This window comes from Hylobates moloch, unplaced genomic scaffold, assembly GCF_009828535.3.
Source record: "Hylobates moloch isolate HMO894 unplaced genomic scaffold, HMol_V3 SCAFFOLD_4, whole genome shotgun sequence".
Taxonomy (NCBI): domain Eukaryota; kingdom Metazoa; phylum Chordata; class Mammalia; order Primates; family Hylobatidae; genus Hylobates; species Hylobates moloch.
Window position 1 is genome coordinate 39132154 of NW_026652279.1, and position 25029 is coordinate 39157182.

General features: G+C 41.9%; 2 protein-coding genes across 5 annotated transcripts in view; one reads left to right on the forward strand and one right to left on the reverse strand.

Moving 5' to 3' along the window:
• Positions 1 to 24136, forward strand: part of PARP9 (poly(ADP-ribose) polymerase family member 9) — a 38286-nt gene extending 14150 nt beyond the window's left edge. The window contains exons 7-11 of the mRNA XM_032150015.2: positions 4476 to 4533; positions 9086 to 9466; positions 12808 to 12947; positions 13532 to 13706; positions 21177 to 24136. Coding sequence (XP_032005906.1) covers positions 4476 to 4533; positions 9086 to 9466; positions 12808 to 12947; positions 13532 to 13706; positions 21177 to 21556 — 1134 coding nt within the window. The 3' untranslated portion in view covers positions 21557 to 24136. The remainder of the gene's footprint in view (positions 1 to 4475; positions 4534 to 9085; positions 9467 to 12807; positions 12948 to 13531; positions 13707 to 21176) is intronic.
• DTX3L (deltex E3 ubiquitin ligase 3L) overlaps positions 1 to 25029 on the reverse strand; it is a 55100-nt gene that overhangs the window by 21693 nt on the left and 8378 nt on the right. For 2 of the 4 annotated variants that reach the window (XM_058437424.1, XM_058437427.1), the window contains exons 2-5: positions 24258 to 24297; positions 23841 to 23889; positions 23635 to 23721; positions 22129 to 22222 (exon numbers count right to left, since the gene is read on the reverse strand). The gene's annotated coding sequence lies outside the window, so the exon portion shown is untranslated. Of the gene's footprint in view, positions 1 to 22128; positions 22223 to 23634; positions 23722 to 23840; positions 23890 to 24126; positions 24298 to 25029 lie in introns of those variants that run through there. The other 2 variants (XM_032150018.2, XM_058437425.1) reach the window with 2 other exon arrangements.

The window sequence follows — 25029 nt, forward strand, 5'->3', positions numbered from 1 at the left end:
TCTGCTCCTTAAAGGTAAGCAACCCTGTAGTTGCAGTGTGGGGTCCTTGCCCCTCTCTCATCTCTCTCCCTTCAAGAACACAACTGTTCTTACAACTTCTGTGAAGTCCTGTCTTCTTAGCCAATTCTCTCTCATTTCCAGTTGGATCTCTGACCGTCATCTCAAATCCAGTGTATTTAAGGCAAATTCTTTGTCTTCTCTCTCTCTCTCTCTTTTTTTTTTCTTTTAAACAGATGAGGTCTTGCTCTGTTGCCCAGGCTGGAGTGCAGTGGCACAATCATAGCTCACTGCAGTCTTGAACTCCTGGGCTCAAATGATCCTCCCACTCCAGCCTCTTGAGTGGCAGGCGCTACAGGCACATGCTACCATGCCTGGCTAATTTTTAAAGTTTTTGTAGAAAAGCAGTCTTACTATGTTGCCCAATCTGGTCTTGAGCTCCTGGGCTCAAGTGATCTTCCCATCTTAGCCTCCCAAAGTTCTGGGATAATAGGTGTGAGCCAATACGCCTGGCCTGTCTTCTCCTCCTCAATCAGTTTTCCCTCTAAAATCCCCATCAGTCTCAGCTTTGCCTCTCACTGGCTATATAACCTTGGGCAAGTTAGTTTACTTATCTGTGCCTCAATTTCCTCATCCGTAAAAGAGGGATACTAATTACCATCTTATGGAGCTGTTGTGAAGATGAGATGAGTTAATACAGCCGGGTGAGGTGGCTTACGCCTGTAATCCCAGCACTTTGGGAGGCCGAGGCAGGCGGATCATCTGAGGTCAGGAGTTTAAGACCAGTCTAGCTAACATGATGAAACCCCGTTTCTACTAAAAATACAAAAAATTAGCCAGGCTTGGTGGCATACACCTGTAATCCCAGCTACTCGGGAGGCTGAGGCAGGAGAATCGCTTGAACCCAGGAGGCGGAGGTTGGAGTGAGCTGAGATCACACCATTGCACCCGGGCTTGGGCAACAATTGCGAAACTCCATCTCAAAAAAAAAAATGAGTTAATACCTGTAAAACACTTAGAATAGTACCTAGCACAGAGTAGAAGGTTAGCTGTTATATCAACTGTAATGAGCTGTAGTTCACTGAGTGCTGAGCTGTTACTAAATTCAGTGAATTGTTTATCTTTTCTTTCTAATTTCTTTAACAGCAGTGGTATGCCTGGCTAGTTTTGCCATGTCTCCAGTACTGCCCTCAAATTCAACCCATTCGTTTTTAGCTTATCTGTAGGTGACCTTGGAAGGAAATCAGCCGTGGTCTAACACATTTGGGGTCCATGTGTTGGAGGGGAGCTTGTCTTATGTGTCTGAGTGCACTTCATCTCAGCTTTTTGTTTGGGTGGACAGATCAAGCTGAGTTCCTAACATGTGAATAAACTGTGATATATTCAGCATAATTAGTATATATTGCAGTGCTGTTCTGCCTTTAAAGCACCGACCATCTCTGCTTTATTCTCACTTAGCTGGCATTTTCGAGAAAGACTTTAATGATGTTAGGGAAGAATAAAAAGGAAAGGAAATAAGATACAGCAACTTAAAATAGGTTTTCAAGATATAGGTTTCTGATTCTGCCAACAGCAACATCCGAGTTTTAGTGAGACTTCTCGGCATGTGTCTGGATTTTGGATATAGAGGGCCTTGCAAGGTTTGCCTTGCAGAGAGTGGCTGCAAACATTAGTTCTCTGACTGCTCATATTCCCACCTCTTGGCCTGCTCTATGTGCATGGTTGCCATTTTATCTCTGCCTATATGGAAATGAATTTATGCTTGTTCCAGCTTGCTCTTTCTTGCAGCAATATAAAAGTTCTTATTCCTTCTGCTGCCCAATTAAACACGGGGAGATTTGTAGCATTTGCTGATTTCCGTGGCTGCTTTCAAGCTGTTGATATGACATCACTGAAAACAGATTTGGAAGAGATGTTCACAGCAAGCTCTCTTGAGTCATTGTATGCCAGCTCCAGTATCCCACTGGGCCTCACCCACAGCTAACGGTGAGATGGTGGTGCATGACCCAAGGAAGTAGCTCACCTTCTGATAAAATGAATAATCCTGTCCTTCAGATGAAGTTCATCAGTTTCCCATGCAGAGGATTATCTCTAAGCCCAGATAGGTGCCCTGATCACCTCCCTGAACTATTTCTTTTTTTAATTTCCTTTTTTTTGAGACAGGATGTCGCTCTGTTGCCTGGGCTGGAGTGCAGTGGTGTGATCATAACTCCCTGAAGCCTCAACCTCCCAGGCTCAAGCAATCCTCCCATCTCAGCCTCCTGAGTAGTTGGACCTACAGGCATGCGCCACCATGCCTGGCTAATACTTTCATTTTTTGTGGAAGTGGGGTCTCATTATGTTGCCCAGGCCAAACTCAAACTCCTGGACTCAAGTAATCCTCCCACCTCAGCCTCCCAAAGTTCTGGGATTACAGACGTGAACCACCGTGCCCAGCCCCTGAACTGTTTATGAAGCACCATTTTCATACAAGAGGAATTAACCACATCTAGAAAAGAAGGTTCATTCTCTCTAACATACAAACAAAAATGTGCATGACAGTTTAAGAAAAATGGAAAGATCAACTACGGTTTGAGCGCTCCTCCAGGGACTAATAATAAAAATAGTGCCGTAGGGGGCCGGGCTTGGTGGCTCATGCCTGTAATCCCAGCACTTTGGGAGGCTGAGCTGGGAGGATCACCTGAGGTCAGGAATTCGAAACCAGCCTGGCCAACATGGTGAAACCCCAGCTCTACTAAAAATACAAAACTTAGAAGGGCATGGTGGTACATGCCTGTAATCTCAGCTCCTCAGGAGGCTGAGGCAGGAGAATCACTTGAATCGGGGAGATGGAGGTTGCAGTGACCCGAGATTGCACCACTGCACTCCAGCCAGGGCCGTCTCAAAAAAATATATATATGTGTGTGTGTGTGTGTGTGTGTGTGTGTGTATATGTGTGTGTATATATATATGTGTGTATGTATGTGTGTGTGTATGTGTATATATATATATATATATAGTGCCATGTATTGTGTCTGTCAGGCACTGTGCTAAGAAGGTGTCTCATTTCCTTCTCCCCTTAATCTTTTGATGAAGCCACTGTTGTTGTCTCCATTTTACAAATCCAAAAACATAACCCAGAGGTTAATATGCACACAGCTAGTTACATGGCCAAACCAAGATCAACCTTGGTGTCTGTCTGCCCTCAAAGCCTTGTTCTGAACTATTAAACAGAAACACAGAGAATGTTACATCTTTCAGTTTTGTAACTCAAACAAGAGGATTATTTTACACAGTAATTTACATTAAAAGTGAATGTTGACCATTCCTTCAGGCTCTTTTCAGCATTAACACTACATTATATCCACATGGAGGTATGTGTGCAGACATAATGTATACATCTTCTAATAAGCCCTCTAATAAACATGTATTTTCTTCCTAAATAAGTTGTAGTGAGATAAATGCATTTAATACACTTAACCTACCAAACATTATAGCTTAGCCTATCCTACCTTAAACATGTTCAGAACACTTACATTTGCCTATAGTTGGGAAAAATCATCTAAGACAAGCCTATTTTATGAAGTGTTGCATATCTCATGTAACTTATTGAATACAGTGTTTACTCTTGTGATCATGTGGCTGACTGGGAGCTTGGCTTGCTGCCGCCACCCAGCATCACGAAAGAGCATCTTACTACATGTCCACAGCCTGGGAAAAGCTCAAGATTAAAATTTCCAAGTACAGTTTCCACTGAATGTGTATCACTTCTGCACCATCAATAAAGCCAAAAAGTCCTAAATCAAACCATTGTAAGTCAGGACCATCTGTATTGCCAATTGTATCTACTTTGAACAAGGAAGACAGTGAATACCATGGCTCCAAAAGCTAAGCGAGATGTGTTATTTCTAATAGACATTATGTTAATGGATCTGTGTTGCAATATGCACAAATCTTTGTCTATAGACTTTCATATAATAACAATTACAATAGCTACCATGTACTTAACGTTTACTATAAGCCAGGAACAACTTTAAGCACTCTATAGGAATTAACTTATATAAAACAGATTATTTTATTATTCAATTTACAGACCAAGTTTGGTGTGTACACCATTTTTTAAATGAATTTGTGTTTTATTGGTTACCTATAGTTTTCTTCTTCAGTGACATATCCACAGCTTTAGTTTAGCACAAGCAGGGCATTAAAATCTGTTGAATGAATGCACGGTTATATTTTGTCTTGGAATGTATAGTCTTCTTTATTTATATCAGATTTTGATTTCATCTCCATTTTTCCTATGCTTGTTCTTTCCGTGTTCTAATAGACTGTGGTCCACTTCTCTGGGACTTTCCTAAAGGTTGCTTTAGATTTGTGGTAGTAGGAATGGGACTGACAGTGTGGATGAGGTCAAGTGCTGTGTGTGCAGAGAGGGAGACTTTGATGACAATGGCTATCAGCCCTGCTTATGACTCTCTGCTCTGTTTTGCTTCTTGTAGGCTTTCAGTGCTGAAATGGCAAAGAGGTCCAAGATGCTGGGTTTGAACAATTACAGTGGTGAGTAAGAAATTCACAGGCCAATAAGTAGTGTCTCCCACCATTGGCTCATTCTATTCTTGATCATCTGAACTAACGGAGGGGAGAAGAAGAATAAATAAGCCAAACATATTGCATTGTGGTCCTGCTTGGATACCTGCCTACTCTATACCCTGATCATGATTCTATTCTTGCTTGGTCCAGTTTCATGATATGAAGAGAGGAAGGTTGAGTTGCAGTGGATAATCCAAGATGTGGGTGGTTGATTCATAAATAGATATCTATAATTTTTTCCCAAGTTCTGGCTTCCATAAACTGGCATTCAGTCACTCTTTCTGCTCTGAACATCTAAATAGGGTTACTTATTGTAATTACGGAAAACACATCTCAGTAATGCCAGATAAATGGGTTAACTCAGTGCTACTGAAACCCAAGTAATCACTGGGATCATGATGGAAACTTTAAAAAACAAACAAACGCAAAACCCCCAAAATATGTATTTGTCCCAACTCTACAGATGCTGATTCAGGGACTCTGGGTCTGGGCCAAGCATATCTATTTTGAATCCTCCCTAGTCAATTTTGATGCCGAGCATTTTTTCTTTTCTTTTTGAGACAAGTTCTGGCTCTGTCACTCTGGCTGGAGTGCAGTGGCGTGATCTCAGCTCACTGCAACCTCTGCTTCACAGGCTTAAGCCATTCTCCCACCTGAGTCTCCCAGGTAGCTTGGACTACAGGCACACGCCACCACGCCCAGCTAATTTATTTTATTATTTTATTTATTTTTATTTCTTTGGTAGAGATGGGGTTTCTCCATGTTGCCCAGACTGGTCTCAAACTCCTGGGCTCAAGTGATCTGCCTGCCTTCGCCTCCCAAAATGCTGGGATTACAGGCATATCACGTCATTCTTTTAGTGGAGTTTGGGTAGACTGAGATGGAATGTTCAGTGGCCTGGCAGTGCTGGAAGTAAGGAAGGAGAGCATTAACAGTTCTGGTCTGGAACTGTGCCTTTTATGATCCTGTTTATTTATCTGTATAATGATGATAATAGCAGACATTGTGAGGGTAATAGATTATGTATGTAAAAGTATTCTATAAATTGAAAGCATTAAACAAATGCCAGGCAATAAATAATGACTGGGAAGATAGACAAACTCCCCAGTTAGCTAAGAGGAGAAAGAGATTCCTTTTGACTGGAAAAGATCAAGATGGTTCTAAGCTGGGCTTTGAGCATGGCAAGATTTCCAATGTCCAGAGAGGGTAGGGTGGGGCATCCAAGATAGAGAAAACCTACAGGAGCAAAGAAATCCAGTGCATGTTTGGGGAACCACAGGGAATCCATGGTGGGTACATAAGAGGAGTTTTAGGTGAGGATAACATAGAAAAGGAACATAAAAAGGTCAATATGTCATTAATCTGAATAATGGCGGCAAATGTCACCGTTTAATTCAGTAATTCTTGCGGACATCTGTAAAGGAATTATATAGCACAGGACAATAATTGACATAGAAATGATTAATGAAGGGACATGGCGGCTCACGCCTGTAATCCCAGCACTTTGGGAGGCCAGGGCAGGCAGATCACTTGAGGTCAGGAGTTCGAGACCAGCCTGGGCAACATGTTGAAACCCATCTCTACAAAAAATACAAAAATTAGCCAGGTGTTGTGGTGCATGCCTGTAGTCCCAGCTACTTGGGAGGCTGAGGTGGATCACCTAAGCCCGGGGAGGTCAAGGCTGCAGTGAGCCATGATCGTGCCACTGCACTCCAGCCTGGGTGACAAATAAACAAAATGATTAATGATGATGATCTCAGATTATTAAGGAAAGGTTAAACTATTTAGGAAGGGCTGGGCACGGTGGCTCACGCCTGTAATCCCAGCACTTTGGGAGGCTGAGGTGGGTGGATCACCTGAGGTCGGGAGTTCGAGACCAGCCTGACTAACATGGAGAAACCCCATCTCTGCTAAAAATACAAAATTAGCTGGGCATGGTGGCACATGTCTGTAATCCCAGCTACTCGGGAGGCTGAGGCAGGAGGATCACTTAAACGCGGGAGGTGGAGGTTGCGGTGAGCCAAGATCGCGCCATTGCACTCCAGCCTGAGCAACAAGAGGGAAACTCTGTCTCAAAAAAAAACAAAAAACAAAAAACAAAAACAAAAACAAAAACAAAAAACGATTTAGGAAGGCAGAGAGGTGGTACATTATCATTAGAAATATTTAGTTCAGCCGGGCACAGTGGCTCATGCCTGTAATCCCAGCACTTCAGGAGGCCGAGGCAAGCGGATCACCTGAGGTCAGGAGTTCGAGACCAGTTTGGCCGACATGGTGAAACCTCATCTCTACTAAAAATACAAAAAAGAATGAGCCAGGCATGGTGGCATGTGCAACTACTCAGGAGGCTGAGGCAGGAGAATCGCTTGAACCCAGGAGGTGGAGGTTGCAGTGAGCTGAGATTGTGCCACTGCACTCCAGCTTGGGCAACAGAGGGAGACTTGGTCTCAAAAAAATAAATAAATAGATAACTCAGAGTTAAAATTCAGTGTATTTTGGTGCTAGAAGAGTTACCCTTTAGTGATCTGAACAATTTACTTATCTAGAAGAATAGTGCTCGCTTTGCTAACACATATACTAAAGTTAGAATAATAATTATTGGCCAGGTGCGGTGGCTCACACCTGTAATCCCAGCACTTTGGGAGGCCAAGGTGAGCGGATCACGAGGTCAGGAGTTCGAGACCAGCCTGGCCAACATGGTGAAACCCCATCTCTACTAAAAGTACAAAAATTAGCTGGGTGTGGTGGTAGGCGCCTGTAATCCCAGCTACTCGGGAGGCTGCAGCAGGAGAATCGTCTGAACCCAGGAGGTTGAGGTTGCAGTGAGCCGAGATTGCGCCACTACACTCCAGCCTGGGTGACAGCCTGGTGTGAACCTGGGAGGCGGAGCTTGCAGTGAGCCGAGATCGCACCACTGCACTCCAGCCTGGGCAACAGTACAGATTCCGTCTCAAAAAATAATAATAATTATTATTATTATGATTATTGGCCAGGCATGCTGACTCATGCCTGTAATCCTAGTGCTTTGGGGGGCCAAGGTGGGTGTATTGCTTGAGGCCAGGAGGACTGGCATAGTGACACCCCGTCTGTTAAAAAAAAAAAAAAAGAAGAAGTAGTAGAAGGAGGAGGAAGAGAAGAAAGGGGGAGGGGGAGGGAGAGGAGAAAGGAAGAAGAGGAAGAAGAAGAAGAAAAAGAAGTTTCTCTTGATAATAATGGATAAATGCAGTATCACTATGCATTGTTTTTATTTTCTCCTAAAAAATAATATAATCTCCTAGACAGAACAAGGGTTTAAAAAGAAGTATGCCTCCAATATAAAACCTGGGTTACTTCTTACTGTTGTCTAAAACCTTGGCTTTTGTCTTTTTTATCTTTACTCAGAGGAAGGCCATCCTCCCCATCTTACTTCTAGGTCTGTCCTTATACTTCTTTTGTAGCTCCCGTACCACACAACTGAGATCTCAGGAGAAAGATGCGAATTTCCACTGCTGTTCAGATATTACTCACTGGAAGGCATATGTGGGAGCACTGGAGTCAGATGCCCATACCTACCAACTTCATGGCCACCACTAACTAGTCCTATAGCCATGGGCGAGTTACTTAATGACTCTGTGAATCAGTTTCCTTGTTGGTGAGATGGGACAACTACTAGTATCTGTCTCATAAGGTTGTGAGGAATCCTGAGTAGTGGAATTACAGGTATTTCTTCCTTCCATTATATGTCAATAATTTCCCAATTTTTAAATAATAAACATGTATTATTCTTAAAATCAGAGATTCATGTTTGTTTTTTAAAAAATAATTTTGACTCTTCAAGCTCTGTGTCTTTCAGAGATGTTTGATTTTAAAACTAGTAGCAAGAGGTTAAGGAAAATCCTATTCAGCAGGAAATAATACTTAGTTAACATCCAGGGTGAGATCACAAGGTGAACTCATCTGTGAACTGACAAATGCAACATAGCAGAGGCAAGAGACGATAACGCTAATCCATTACAAGCTAAACTCTGTGTTCCCAAGGAGGCTGTAAACGATACAGGTAGACTTCCTTCATACCCAATGCAGCTTTCAGAGATAGGTACTTAATTGAAGCTGCTACTGCTGACAGTGGTGACAATATCATAGGGGTAAAACACTGGCCATGGTGTTTTGTTCTGCACTGTTTTAAAACCCACTAGTTGGCTGGGCACGTTGGCTCATGCCTGTAATCCTGGCACTTTGGGAGGCCGAGGCGGGTGGATCACAAGGTCAGGATATCGAGACCATCCTGGCTAACACGGTGAAACCCCGTCTCCCTAAAAATATCAAAAATTAGCCGGGCGTGGTGGTGGGCGCCTGTAGTCCCAGCTACTCGGGAGGCTGAGGCAGGAGAATGGTGTGAACCCGGGAGGCAGAGCTTGCAGTGAGCCAAGATCGCACCACTGCACTCCAGCCTGGGCAACAGAGCAAGACTCCATCTCAAGAAAAAAAAACAAAACAAAAACCGCTAGTCTTCCGTGGTTGCTTATTATTGTCATTTCAGTCCCGCAGTCAACCAGAGAGGAGAAAAGAGAAAATGGGCTTGAAGCTAGATCTCCTGCCATCAATCTGATGGGATGCAACATGGAAGTGATGTGTGAGGCCCGCGCATGGATCCAAAGAATGCTGAGTCTCCAGAACCACCACATCATTGAGAATAATCATATTCTGTACCTTGGGAGAAAGGAACATGACATTTTGTCTCAGCTTCAGAAAACTTCAAGTGTCTCCATCACAGAAATGATCAGCCCAGGAAGGACAGAGTTAGAGATTGAAGGAGCCCAGGCTGACCTCATTGAGGTGGTTATGAACATTGAAGATATGCTTTGTAAAGTACAGGAGGAAATGGCAAGGAAAAAGGAGCGAGGCCTTTGGCGCTTGTTAGGTGAGTAACTTTCTATTAAGTTAGAAAGTAGGTTCTCCCCATTGTTTCTTCTTTTGAGTGTGAGCGTGTATGTATGGATGTGGGTAAGAGACAGAAGGAGAGAGGAGGGATCAAACATTCTGGTTCTTTGTTAGATCATAAACCTTCACGAGCTATTTTTTTGCTCTCTTTTGACAATCAGGGTTATTTGTGAACACATACACAAACACAATTTTATTCACTTGTAATAACCTTGATTGTCTAAGAGGCAATTACATGGAATTTTGGCAGTGGTAAAACTCAAGCCCAAGCCATGGGGAAAAGTATACATTTCTAATTCTTTAGATGCAGCACTCAAATTTAGACACATTCCATCTGATTAACTTATTTCTTTTATCAAGTTTTATTGTATTTATTTGTTACTGACAGCATTAGGAACCCTAAAATTACTTACCTTGAGCCCTCTCGCCAATGAAATTATACATTGGTAACGTGAGGTACACTCAAGTATCTCCCATTCAGTGGGGCTAAACTCATCAGGATACATGTAGGAATTTGGATCTGGAGAGATCCTTTTAACAGAGCCCTAGAGCTAACTAGGAAATTATACTATTGAAATGCCATCTTGGGGCTGGGCACGGTGGCTCATGTAATCCCAGCACTTTGGGAGGCCGAGGTGGGCGTATCACCTGAGGTCGGGAGTTCAATACCAACCTGACCAACATGAAGAAACCCTGCCTCTACAAAAAATACAAAAAAAATTAGCCGGGCATGGTGGCCCATGCTTGTAATCCCAGCTACTCAGGAGGCTGAGGCAGGAGAATCACTTGAACGCAGGAGGCGGAGGTTGCAGTGAACCAAGATCGAGCCATTGCACTCCAGCCTGGGCAACGAAAGCGAAACTCTGTCTCAAAAAAAATAAAAAATAAAAAAGAAAGAAATGCCATCTTGGGAGATAGAGATAAAGATAGATGTAGATTTCATTCAACTAATGCATATTGCACCCATGATGTGCCAAGCATTGTGCTAGGTGCAAGGACTACAGCAATAAACAAGATGGACATTGTTCCTGCTCAAAGTCTAATGGGGGACCTTGACGAGCACACAGATTAGTAATGATAGAGGAGAGCGAAAGTGCTCTGGGAGCACTGCGGAGAGGCACCTAACCCAGACTTGGGAAGTCAGGGAAGGGCTTATCACAGGTGTCATAAATGGAGAACTGGATTTATATAACAAAGAAAGAAAACAACAAGAAATATGCAAGGCCTGGATTATACAAGACCTTATAAATCACGTGAAAGAGTTCAGAGAGTTTCTTGAAACAAATAGGGAACCTTAAAGAATTTTAAGCAAAGTTAAGATCAGACTTGTGTTTTTAGAAAGATCATTGGTTATAATGTGGAGAATGGATTTAGTAAGAGGTGCAAAAATTCAGAGGCAAAATTTCAAAGGACACCTTATTTTCACCATGTGTTTGTAAAAATAATGCAGGAATAAATGGTTAGAGTGAGTGAGAGTTCGCCATAAATGTTGTATTCACATCCCACAGAAAACACAGTGGCAAAAAAAGATGGATAAAAAGAATACACACGCATAAGAACCAAGATTATGATTTTCACTTCGTTTTTGAAACATAGTGAATGTAGGTATTGAAACTGACACCAGTGTCAGCTTAGGGGAACAGGATACAAAGAAACATGGATCTCCTATAAAATTTGTGGCATTATTTTGTTAGTGTGTGTGTGTGTGTGTGTGTGTGTGTGTGTGTGTGTGGCATTGCTTTAAATTAACTGAAATCATAAGGTGGGCCAATTCTCCCAGTTATTGACAATTTTGAGTCATGTAAGTCCCTTGTTCTGCCGCAAGATGGCACTTTTGGTAGTTGATGACTAAGCATATTATTCCACAGAAGCCTTAGAGGTTCAGGCAAACCTGCACTGTCTTAATCAGATTAAGATCTTAATTAACAAAATGGATAATTTTGAGATGAGTTATCATTATAAGGAATATCAAATATCCATCAGAACAATAATTTTATTTTTTAAATCAAAGTTAGGCATGGCCTCTCTTTTATGCCACTCTTTTAATCCTTCCTGGTAGGCGTTTCCAACAGCAGAAGTTTATGATCTTTGGGTCCCCAGTGCCCAGCCCAGTGCCTGACATGTAGGAGGAGCTTGGCAAATGTTTGTTGAACTCAAGTAAACTGAACTCTAATATTACACCTTATAAATATGAGCCATTGCTCCCCAAAGTTAATTTACACTCTTCTGTTGAAGTTTCTGGGCTTTGCAGCTCCTCTGCTATGGAGTTTTGTCCCTCCCACTTTCTCAGATTTACAACTTGGCTCTCTAGTGAGTTCCCCTCAATTTGTCACCTGCTTTTTGTGGTTAAATTGAGCCCATTCAATTAGATAATGAACCGGAGATTAGGTCATTTTAGTATACTTGGTCTTAAATCAAACTAAAAATAAACCAAGAGAAAACAAGTCTTTTGGTTTTCATTTGTCCACCTGTATATTTAGTCCAGTAAGGAGCTCCCTTGGACAAAAACAGGTTGAAAAAAAGGATGGGAGGAAAAAAAAGAAGGAAGGAGGAAGGAAGGAAGGAAAGAAGGAAGTAAGGAAGGAAGGAAGGAGAGGGAGGGAGGGAAATGGGAGGAGGAGAAAAGAGGAAGGGAGGAAAAACAAGACATCATAGACTCTTAATCTCCAAATTTTGCTCTTCTTCATTGGGTGGTATATGAGTGATACATGTTCCAAGTATTTTGCCTTGTCACTTACAAAAAGCATTGGTGAAAGCCAGGTTCATAATCTTAGTTCTTTACTTACTAGGTGTGTGATATGGGGCAAGTTACTTATTTGAACTTCAATTTCTTTATTTGTAAAATTGTGTTAGTTATTTCGTAGTGGTGCTATAATGATCAAATAAGGAAGGAAACTGAAAATTTTGAAGTGTTTTACAAATGTCATGTCATTTCCCATCATTCCTTACTTAATATTTTCAAATGCCTGTCTCTTTTTGCTGATAGGCATTGGGGCTAGAAATAAAAACATTTCCTATGAGCAACACAATTATTTCTCATCATTACAGCATTGATTGTGGAGAAGCAAGTATATATTATGCTCCTTTTACTCACATCCCCTTAGCCTCATGATTCAAATCATCCAAAGACAAATTTATTACCCCTTTATTTTATCCTGACCGCTTATACTATTATAGTTCTCCTCGCATGTCCTAAACACATGAGGCACACAATTTAAACTGGCTAATCCTTTCCTCTAAATTTCTAGAATTTGTTTCATTAAATTTCTTTTTTCCTCTCTCAGAGCATTGAAGTAAAGTTTTTGTGTTACTCATTTTTAGGACAGTGGACTAATCAGCAACAAAAAACCCAAGACGAAATGAAAGAAAATATCATATTTCTGAAATGTCCTGTGCCTCCCACTCAAGAGCTTCTAGATCAAAAGAAACAGTTTGAAAAATGTGGTTTGCAGGTTCTAAAGGTATACCTAACAAAGGGGAGGATTTGGCTCATTTTGTTATTAATTAACTTGTTTCTGTAGCCAAAGGAAAAGCTCACCTGCTGATGATTCTAAGCTGGTGGCTCATGGACTTGGAATCCTAGGTCAGTAAGACTGAAAAGAGAGCAGGGCAGGACAGGCAGGAGGGATATAGTTGGAATCGGGGAGGTAGAAATGACATCAGGACACACAGAAGCAAAGATTCCAGATCCAGGAAGCCCGTCTTTGAGCAAAATAAAAGAAGTGGAATATCACACTGTGTTATAACTGTTTACCTATTTTTCTATCTCAGTAAACTATGAGCTTAAGAGGGCAGAGACTATGTCTACATCAGTGAATTTTTGTTAAAGGAATTTATTAGAGAAGGGGCAGGGAATTTTGAGGAAGGAATCAAAATAGGAGAGGCTTAGAGGGAGGAGAGACTCTTTTGCAACTTTATATGAAAAGCTAATTGCATGCAAAGTAATATTATGCACATAAGCTCCTTTATTTTTGAAGCAGTATAAAGGCAATTTAAAGAGCGGTTCTCTAGCCTCTTTTTCAGTCTTTCTTTTCTATGGTTCTAGGTGGAGAAAATAGACAATGAGGTCCTTATGGCTGCCTTTCAAAGAAAGAAGAAAATGATGGAAGAAAAACTGCACAGGCAACCTGTGAGCCATAGGCTGTTTCAGCAAGTCCCATACCAGTTCTGCGATGTGGTATGCAGAGTTGGCTTTCAAAGAATGTACTCGGTACCTTGCGGTAGGTGTCAATGCCTCATCATTGGGGCAACTCTGTGGGATTTGGTGAGCTGACATCAGTAGATTATTCTACTAATAGCATTTGTTGTTGTGGGAAAGGGATCATTTGTGACTGTGATTTAGAGGTCACAAATGATGACCCAGGTCACAAAGTATTTTGGAAAGAGTGGTATTTTTTACTTTTCCTTCGTATCTTTTGTTGCTGATGCATTTTACATCGATGAAAAGTGTGAGCAGTAAGAACTACGGTTCACTGTTTTTCTCCTTTATGTGTTTCTGTGTCCTATCTGCAGAGAACACGTTGAGGCTTTTTTTTTTTTTTTGCCTTATCTCAACAAAATCATTACCAACAGCACTGAACCATCCTCATCCCTTAATTAAAAGGGCATTTTCCTAAATTTAAGAAAGTTGGTCTTTTCTCTCTCATCCCTTTATTTCCTATAGCCTGCTAGTGAATGAATTAGGTATCATTTGGCAGGTGAAGTGCATAACATCTTAAGATCCTCTTCAGCCATAGGAGTTCTTTGTGTAACTCCCATGTCGCTTTTCAGATGTACAAAAACATTGCATATATAATTGCTATATTGCCCCCTCTAGTCCTCAGTCACTAATGAAGAGTTCTGGCTTTAGGTCTCTCCAAAAGAGGAAAAGAAATTTAGTAAAAATTATGGAGAGTTACTTAGCGGGGTGGCTTGATTTTGCTTGGTACATTGAATATGTGGCTCTTGATCTTTATCTTTCAAAATATGTAGCATGATCCTTGCTGAGGAGTCAATTCCAATAGACTTGGTTTCTAGGATGCAAAGGCTCTAGAAATCATCTTTTCTTTGTTCTGGAGAGAACATAGGCAAAACTTGGGGTAAATATTGAACATAGACAATTACTGGAATAAAAATAGAGACATGAATCCCCACCAAGAAGCCTTTTGGGGCAACCAGGAAAGTGATGATCAGTATAGTCCCTTCATTAGCAAAGTCTTAAAAAATCTACAATTTCCATTTGCTCCTAAAGCTGGCTTCTCTGCAATCCCCATCCACTACTTCTACTTAAATTACTTTCATTGAGATCATCGCTGTGCTCTTATTTTCCAAATATAGTGAGTATTCTCTTTTCAGTCCTGTGGCAGACTTTGCTACTTGCCTACCCAACATCTATACACATCTTTCTTACTAAAACATCTAAGACACCCACTATCCTCCCAAGGAATATGGTCCCAAGGTCCTTAGCCAGACTCATCATCAGCTCAAGTTCAGGCAGTTCTCTATTTATTTATTTATTTATTTTTCTGAGACGGAGTCTTGCTCTGTCACTCAGGCTGGCACAATCTCGGCTCACTGCAACCTCCGCCTCTGAGATTCAAACAGTTCTCCTGCCTCAGCCTCCCAGGAAGCTGGGATTACAGGCATGCACCACCACGTGCAGTTAATTTTTGTATTTTTTTTAGTAGAGACGAGGTTTCATCATGTTGGCCAGGCTGATCTCCAGCTCCTTGTGATCCGCCCACCTCAGCCTCCCAAAGTGTTGGGCTTACAGATATGAGCCACCGTGCCCAGCAGGCAGTTCTCTCTTAAAGCTTAAAGGCAAGATACTGTCCCCAACATACTCATTATATAGTGATATGAAAAGGAGCAGGAAAACTGCAATGAAAACTCTCATGTTGAAAGGGGAGAAGCAAAACACACAACAGCCACTGGCTCACACCACTTATCTACATGCTGCTGGACAGGTATAGGGAGGACTCCCTATTCCATGTCGTAAAACCTTTATTTTGCACTCTGGGAAAATCTTCCTTATATATTGTGGCCCTTGGCTATTTCCAGGTTCATTGCCTATCAGGGAGCCATGGATTGTCTCACAGGCTAGAATGTGCTCAGGCTGTTGCAACCAGGCTTGTGGTTTCTTCAGCAATATAGTTCCTTTAAAAATTCAGTGGGCACGAGGCCTAATTTCTTGTGGTTAAGTTTATGTCTTTATAACCTAACCACAGATCTTGTCTCCATATAGTCTTTCAACTCAAGATTTTGGTCTCTTACCTGCTGTCTGTGTGCTCTGCCTTTCTCCCTATCCCTTAGCTTAACAGCCACTGCCTTGAGGCAATTCAGACATGACCCATAATGTGACCTGCACCAATTGACTCATCTCTGTAGGCTAGTGAGAACCCTTAACAGAAGGTGCCAGACAAGCCCAGGAGATACTAATCTTGCTACCACTGAAGCTGTTGTTATTTGGAGTACAAAAGCTCTTAGCTTTTTCAGCCCTGCAATGTTCCAAATTATAAGACTCTCAGTCAATTTAGATGGCCACCCACAGGCAAAGGAGAGAGAACTTCTGTTAACAAACCTTTATTTTCTTTTTTCTATTTATGTTTGCATTCCAGCCAGTTCTGAATAAATCTCTTGCTTGTAAGACTTGGTTGAGTGCGGCAAGAAGGCATCTACACATGCAGTTTCTTATTGGGTTGATTCATTTGTTCCACAGGTATTTATTAAGCACATTCTATGAATCAGGCCCTGTGCTAGGGGTACTAGAAATAGAGCGTAAATAAAAAACCATAGAGTTCTTGCCCTTACAATTTATAATCTCACGAGTTCACCTGTTGCCCATTCTTTATCTTCTCTCTTTTTTCCTCTACAATGTCCCGCTTGGTGATGGCACCTGTTCCCATGGCCTCAACTCCTACCTCAATGATGATGATTTAGGAATTTCCAACTCTTAATTCCCTACCTCTCTCCTGACCTGCAGGTTCATATATCTGACTCTCTTTTTGACATCTTTACCCAGATATCCCATAGGTACCTCAGCTTGATCCCTTTTCTTGGCCATGATTTTCCCTAAGAAATATGCCCTTTGTTTGCTGATTCTCCCTAACCTGGTTAATATCATCACCGTCTACCTACCAGGTTTCCTAAGCCTGAAACATTATCATCCTCCATTCCTCCTTTTCCCTCACCCTTATATCCAGGCATTCACCCAGTCCTAGTGATTCAGTCTCATGAAGGTCTCAGCCCAGTTTCACCCCTCTATTCCTACTGCCTTAGTTAATCTTCCTTCAGACCTAGACTATTACTAGGTCCTCTCCTTGCCACAAAACACACCCCTACCTAATCTATCCTTTACCACCAGAATTATCACGCCAAAAATTACATTCTTGCTTAATATCTGTATTCCCAGTTGCCTACAGGATAAAAGCCCAAACTCCTTGGCAGAGAATATAAGGCCCTAGCTCCCACATTATTTCAGCAGTCATCACCCACTATGTTCCTCAAGACTGCAGCCATTAACTTTTTAGAGTTCCCTAAACATGCTGTTTACTTTCATGCCTCTATCCCGTTGTCTGTGGAATGACTTCCCTCCTTGCCCTTTTCAGTGCTACAAACCCCTATTCTTCAAGACATAGTACAAATGGCATCTCCTGGTTGGCATCTTTCCTGCAGGCCTGCAGGCCTAGTAAGTATCTTCCTCCTCTGTGCTCCTGCATACCTCCATTCCTTTGTTATGACATCTATAACTTTAATAATTACTAAAATCTATAGTCCTACGAAACTCAGGCATAGAACTCATTTCCTTTATGGCTCTATAATGGAACTTTACCCAACTCTCATGTTCCCCACGTCGACAGATGTGGAAAATTTGAATCTTGACAGTTCAAGGTGAACTCAGTCATTTTCAGAGTTTTCATAGTCCCTTCAAGATTGAAACTCAGTTCCTGCAATGTTTGCCCCTTTTCTCCTCTTTTCTCTATGCTGGGAGAAGCATTGTGGGGAGGGTTATCTGGCTTATGGCTCCCATTGTCCTCTGCTTGATAAACCACCTGAGCTTTGGTCATTAGCAGTCCCTGTGCCTTTCACACTCAGGTAGTGTCTGCACAGGCCACTCTATGTCTTTTCCATGCTGAATAAATTCCTTTCCAGGCCATGTCTGTGTTCCTCCTGCCACACAGGAAATTTTTGAGCATGTTCATCCTGCAAGTTGAATGCAGGGTCTTGGGTAGTGGTCTTCACCTGCTCCAGAGACTTCTCCAGCCATTGCCACTCTCCACTCAGGTGATGAAGCTGGTTGAGGGACTGCACCCACCAGAGTCAGGCCAGGGTCCTGTCTGCTCTGTGAGTCCTTCCAGTTGTTCTTATTCTGAGATTTCCATTGTTCTGCCCCCTCTTGACTCCCAGGGCTCTCAAGGGAGCAGGGTTAGTAAAGGGAGCCCTTTCCCAAGCTCCCCCAAGAGCTCTAGTCACATCACTTCTGATACTTCTCTTCCCACCAGCTGGAAGAAAGAACTTTCATTTGTCTTGAAATGAGAAAAATGTTCTTAGAATATTTTGTATTACTCTCTGCTCTGTCATTTATGGTTAAAACAAACAAACAAACAAACAAACAAAAAACCATGCTCTGAATCCTTCTGGTTTTCAGCTTGTGGTTCAAAAAGCCCTTTTCCTCTCTGAAAAGCTAACTCTGAAAGCCAGAATTTCAAGACCATACTCTCTTCTGTGAATTAAAAATAAGCATATATATATATATGTATATATATATACACACAAGTATATATATATATATATACACACACACACACACTCATAAACACAAATGTATAGATACATACAATTATATACATACAGTTATATGGGGTTTCACCATGTTGGCCAGGCTGGTCTTGAACTCCTGACCTCGTGATCCACCCGCCTCGGCCTCCCGAAGTGCTGGGATTACAGATGTGAGCCACTGCACCCAGCAGGCAGTTCTCAAAAAACTATACATATATTTATATATAGACTTTGTTCTCATCTTTATCCTTTTCACCCTTAATAAGAAGTAGCAAGGACTCAATAGGTAGAAGAACAAAGAGCAAGAAGAAACTCCCGGGAAAGAAAATCTTTGATTTTTATCTCAAAATATTACCTTGCCACATAAATTGTACTATATTTTATCTGTTTACATGAAGAGACTTCCCTTTGTGAAATGTTGAGAATAGGGATCATATCTTACTCACTTTTAAATTTCCAGAGCTGCACTGTTCAATATTGTAGCCGCTAGCTACATGTGGCTATTGAGCACTTGAAATGTGGCTGGTCTAAATTGAAAGATGCTATAAGTATAAAATACACACCGGATTTCAAAGACCTACTACAAAAGAATGTAAAATATCTAATACTTTTTAAAATATAGATTACATGTTAAAATAACATCTCGAATGGCTTAAATAAAAATGTTAATTTCACCTTTTTTTAAAAAACGTTTTAAAATGTAGCTACTAGAGTAGCTGGGAATCCAGGTGAGTGCCACAATACATAACTAATTTTTTTATTTTTGGTAGAGATTGGGTCTCACTGTGTTGCCCAGGCTAGTCTCAAACTCCTGACCTCCACCAATCCTCCTGCCTTGGCCTCCCAAAGTGCTGGGATTACAGACATGAGCCACTAAGCCTGGAAGTTTTAAATGACATGTGTGACTTGTAGTACGTTTCTATTGTTCAGTGCTGCTCTTGAGCCTAAAAGTGTTTGGTTATGTCTCAAATAAAGAGAGGGAGGAAATGAAAGGAAAAAAGGAAAGGAAGGAAGGATAATATGGCATCAAAGAAGGTATAATTTTTTTCTCCTCTAAGTGAGGTCAGAAAGGGCATTGAACAGGGATTACTTTGAGATCCAGAATTTGGCCCTCAGCCTCCTGAGTGTTTTTAATACTCCAAAGAAGATAATACGGATCACAGGCAATGTGTCAGAATGGAGAGTACTCATTTCTAGTGGTGGGAATAGGGCATATCTTCCTTAGTATCACAGTCCTCAGAGTGCCTGATGGGTGGAAAGTTGCCTGGTGAGCTTCGACCTAGATAACATGCACGTGGAGATTCTTCTTGAGGTATTGTGCCAACCCATGGAGAGTACACAATACCCTCCTAGTGACTAGAATGCCTCTGTCCTTCCAAATCCAGGAGTGCTTTTCCTAAACAATGAAGTATGCACACTGACATTTTATATACTCCACATTCCCCTTGACATATTTTTCTTTTTCTTTCCTTTTTTTTTTTTTTTTGTTTTTTGAGACAGGGTCTTGCTTTGTCACCTAGGTTGGAGTGCGGTGGCACAACCACAGCTCACTGCAACCTCAACCTCCTGAGTTCAATCAGTCCTCCCACCTCAGCCTCCTGAGTAGCTACGATTACAGGTGTGCAGCACTATGCCTGGTTAATTTTTGTATTTTTTGTAGGGATGGGGTTTTGCCATGTTGCCAATACTGGGCTTAAGCGATCCACCCACTTTGGCCTCCCAAAGTGCTGGGATTACAGGTGTGTACCACCGAGCCCAGATGACATATTTTTCTTGTAATGCTGTTCATGAGGTTAGGAGGCACTCTGTCTTCTCTTATTAGATGCTATTTTCAAACCATCTTCTTGAGAGTTCTGGAAATATACCTATTTGTAGCATGTAGAAGTCAGACAATGTTCTTTTTTTTTTTTTTTTGAGACGGAGTCTTGCTGTGTCGCTCAGACTGGAGTGCAGTGGCGCAACCTCGGCTCACTGCAAGCTCCGCCTCCCGGGTTCACGCCATTCTCCTGCCTCAGCCTCCAGAATAGCTGGGACTACAGGCGCCCGCCACGGCGCCCGGCTAATTTTTCTGTATTTTTTTTTTTTTTAGTAGAGACGGGGTTTCACCGTGTTAGCCAGGATGGTCTCCATCTCCTGACCTCGTGATCCGCCCGCCTCGGCCTCCCAAAGTGCTGGGATTACAGGCGTGCGCCCCGTGCCCGGCCGAAGTCAGACAATGTTCTAAGGGAAACAGAACCTTCCTTTTGTTATGCTCTGTCAGCTACTTAGTTGATAATACTGACTTGAATTATTTTTGAATTATTTAAGTTATTTGAATCTCAGGTCTTTGTCTTTTACGTGGAGTTACTACCCAAATCATAGATAATTTAATCTAATCAATGTGCAATACTTTGAAAACCATTAACTTCTCTATGAACACTAATGGTTTTTTTTTTTTTTTTTTTTTTAAGAGTTTCACTCTTATTGCCCAGGTTGGAGTGCAGTGGTGCGATCTTGGCTCACTGCAACCTCCGACTCCTGGGTTCAAGTGATTCTCCTGCCTCAGCCTCTTGAATAGCTGGGATTGCAGGTGCCTGCCACCACGCCTGGCTAAATTTTTGTATTTTTAGTAGAGACGGGGTATCATCATGTTGGCCAGGCTTCTGACCTCAGGTGATCCACCCACCTCAGCCTCCCAAAGTGCAGGGAGTACAGGTGTGAGCCACCATACCCAGCCCTAATGGTATATTTGAATGTAAGTTATTATGTTGATGGTGTCAGTGATAATTTGTTTCAAGGAACAATTTTGAGTGTCTTTGCTATAGACACAGGAACTCAGAATTAGGAGGAAGTGATTATTTGGAAGACTAAAGAAAGAATAGGTATTAGTACCCAAATTGGCAATATCATTTACCAAATTATAATAATCTTTTTATTTTTTTTTCCTTTATCAGATCTAAAATACGGAGCTGGCATATACTTCACCAAGAACCTCAAAAACCTGGCAGAGAAGGCCAAGAAAATCTCTTCTGCAGATAAGCTGATCTATGTGTTTGAGGCTGAAGTACTCACAGGCTCCTTCTGCCAGGGACATCCGTTAAATATTGTTCCCCCACCACTGAGTCCTGGAGCTATAGATGGTCATGACAGTGTGGTTGACAATGTCTCCAGCCCTGAAACCTTTGTTATTTTTAGTGGCATGCAGGCTATACCTCAGTATTTGTGGACATGCACCCAGGAATATGTACAGTCACAAGATTACTCATCAGGACCAATGAGACCCTTTGCACAGCATCCTTGGAGGGGATTCACAAGTGGCAGCCCCGTTGATTAATCTCTACATCATTTTAACAGCTAGTATGGCCTTACCTTGGGTGAACTAACCAAATAATGACCATCGATGGCTCAAAGAGTGGCTTGAATATATCCCATGGGTTATCTGTATGGACTGACTGGGTTATTGAAAGGACTAGCCACATACTAGCATCTTAGTGCCTTTATCTGTCTTTATGTCTTGGGGTTGGGGTACGTAGATACCAAATGAAACACTTTCAGGACCTTCCTTCCTCTTGCAGTTGTTCTTTAATCTCCTTTACTAGAGGAGATAAATATTTTGCATATAATGAAGAAATTTTTCTAGTATATAACCCAGGTCTTTTATTTTCTAAAATGATGATAGTATAAAAATATTAGGATAACAGAATGATTTTAGATTTTCCAGAGAATATTATAAAGTGCTTTAGATATGAAAATAAATCATCTTTGTCTGATTAACTAGCTCTGAAAAATTATGTGCAAAATGAAACAATTTGAAGTGGAAGGACATAAAAAAGCTGATATTCTGTTTGGATTCAGCTATATCAAGCAATGCCACTCAAACACCATGAGGACATATTATCAACTCACCAAATATGTATTGACTACCAGAGGTATTTCAGTCACTTTGTGGGTCCCAGGATATGATGCCGGACAAGAGAAATGTCTTCATAAACCTTCTAGCCTGAATAATCAAAAAGGCATGGACAACTTAACAAGTGTGATTAGATATAACAAAAATAGAACTACAGACTCTATGGAAAAATTGAAGAGGGAGAGGGATAGATTAATCAGGGGCTCAGAGCAAGGCCTCCTAAAGCAAGTGAAATCAAGCTGAGAACATAAGGGATGTAGCAAATCAGGAGCAGTCAGAAGAGTTGTTTAGGTAGAAAGAATAGCCCTTATAAAGGCTGAATGTGCTGTAACTATGCCCAAAGTTGACTACAGAGTTCTACTTGCAATGTAGAGGCCAGCTAGTTTCACCACGCATCTGCTGCCTACTTTTAAATCCATATTTCTCTGTACTTCCAAACTTTCCTGACCTCACATCCTCAACCTCTTGCACAGAACACTTCCTCCTCTTCCTTGCCTTACATTACTAGCATTCTCCCTCTTGAAAGAAGTGTGCTTGTTGTCTCATATGGCACTGCCCTTGGATCTGAGTAAGAGGGGATCTGCCTTGTACCACTGGATTGAGAGGCCCCCTGCCTTAGGCTCCTTACTTTTTTTTTTTTTTTTTTGAGACGGAGTCTCGCTCTGTCACCCAGGCTGGAGTGCAGTGGCACAATCTCAGCTCACTGCAAGCTCCACCTCCCGGGTTCACGCCATTCTCCTGCCTCAGCCTCTCTGAGTAGCTGGGACTACAGGCGCCCGCCACCACGCCCAGCTAATTTTTTTTGTATTTTTAGTAGAGACGGGGTTTCACCGTGGTCTCGATCTTCTGACCTCGTGATCCGCCTGCCTTGGCCTCCCAAAGTGCTGGGATTACAAGCATGAGCCACCGCGCCCGGCCTAGGTTGCTTACTTAAGAGGGTCTCATTCTAGCCTTCTTCCAGTTGTGCCCATGCTTACAAGGTGAGGAGTCCACAGGGCCAAGAGATGGGATTCATCTGGACCCCTCACTCTTCATTCCTAAATCACCCACTAGGAATGCAGAGCCCCACAATTTCCTGCCCTAACAGCTCTGAGTCTACTTCCAGGGCTTGATCGGGTCTCTTTCTTGTATCCCTCCTCCTGAGGGTGGACTGTGCCAAAGTCTGCATCAACAATAGCCAATAGATGACCATTTGTAGGTATGAGGCTTAGACATGGGTGCTGAAGCGTCCACACACGCTTGAGGCCTGTGGTGCAGAGCTAAGCTGAGAGTGAGAGGACAGATTTGAAAGATCTAGTTGGCAAGGCATAGTGGCTCACTCCTATAATCCCAACACTTTGGGAGGCCAAAGTGAGAGGATCACTTGAGGCCAGGAGTTTGAGATCAGCCTGGGCAACATAGTGAGACCTCCATCTACACACACACACACACACACACACACACACACACACACACACACACACACACACACACACACACACACACATACGCACACAAATTACCTGAAGGATTGCTTGAGTCCAAGCATTTGAGGCTGCAGTGAGTCATGATAGAGCAATGCACTCCAGCCTGGGTGACAGAGCAAGACCCTGTTAAGAAAGAAAGAGAGAAAGAAAGAGTGAAGAAAGATCTAGTTTGTGCTTAATAGGAATTTTAAAAGAGAATGGAGGAGAGTCAGTGTTCACAAGGATAAATAAGAAATACACACCAAGAAACAGCCAGATCTTAAAAGCAGCTAGAGAGAACAGCCAAATCATCTACAAAGAAAAGACAATTAGACTGACAGCCCATTTCTTTGGCAGAATAATGTCCTCCCCACACCCTGCCAAGATGTTTACACCTTAATCCCCTAAATTTATGAATATGTTACCTTACATGGCAAAAGGGACTCTGCAGAAATAATTAAGGTTACCCTTCAGATGGGAAGATTAGCCAGGATTATCCAGGTGGGCCCAATCTAATCACTAAAGTATTTAAAAGTAGAGAATGCTTACTAGCTGGGTCAAAGAGATGGCAGCATCAGAAGAATTTGATCCTGAGATGTAGGAGGCTATATGCAAGGATCAGAGAGGAGCTTCTAAGAGTAAAGAGTAGCTCTCAGTTGACAACCAGTGAGGAAACATACCTCAGTCCTTTAAGTGCATGGAACTGAATTCTTCCAACATCTGCATGAGCAAGGAAACAAACACGAGAGCCCTCAGAAAGGAATAAAGCCAGCTGACCAACAACTTGATTTTAGCCCAGTGAGATCCATTCCTGACTTTTGACCTACAGAACTTTTGAAACAATAAATTTGTGCTCTTTTAATCCAGTAAAGTAATGGTAATTTGTGACAGCCATAAAAAAATGAATACACTTTTCAATAGCAACAATGAAAGTCTGAAGACGTTAGTATATTTCCAAAGGGCTGAGAGAAGTTAACTGTTAGCCTAGAATTCTACAATTAGCTGAACTTTCATTTTGCCGTAATTTTTGAATAAAGACACTATCAGATTGTGTTGGTCCATTCTCACACTGCTATAAAGAACTACTACCTGGGACTGGGTAATTTATAAAGAAAAGAGGTTTAATTGACTCAGTTCCACAGGCTGTACAGGGGGCATGGCCAGGGAGGCCTCAGGAAACTTATAATCATGGCAGAAGGGTGAAGGGGAAGCAAGCACATATTCACATAGCAGCAGGAGAGAGAGAGGGAGAGAGTGAAGGGGGTAGTGCCACACACCTTCCCTCCCCCAGCATTGGGGATTACAATTCAACATGAGATTTGGGTGCAGATACAGAGCCATACTATATCGCAGATCATCAAAAACTGAGTTTACGAACAATGGGCTCTCACTTATAGGACTTAAAATTTAAAAGATATATTAATACTTCAGGATGAGGGGAGAAATCAAAGA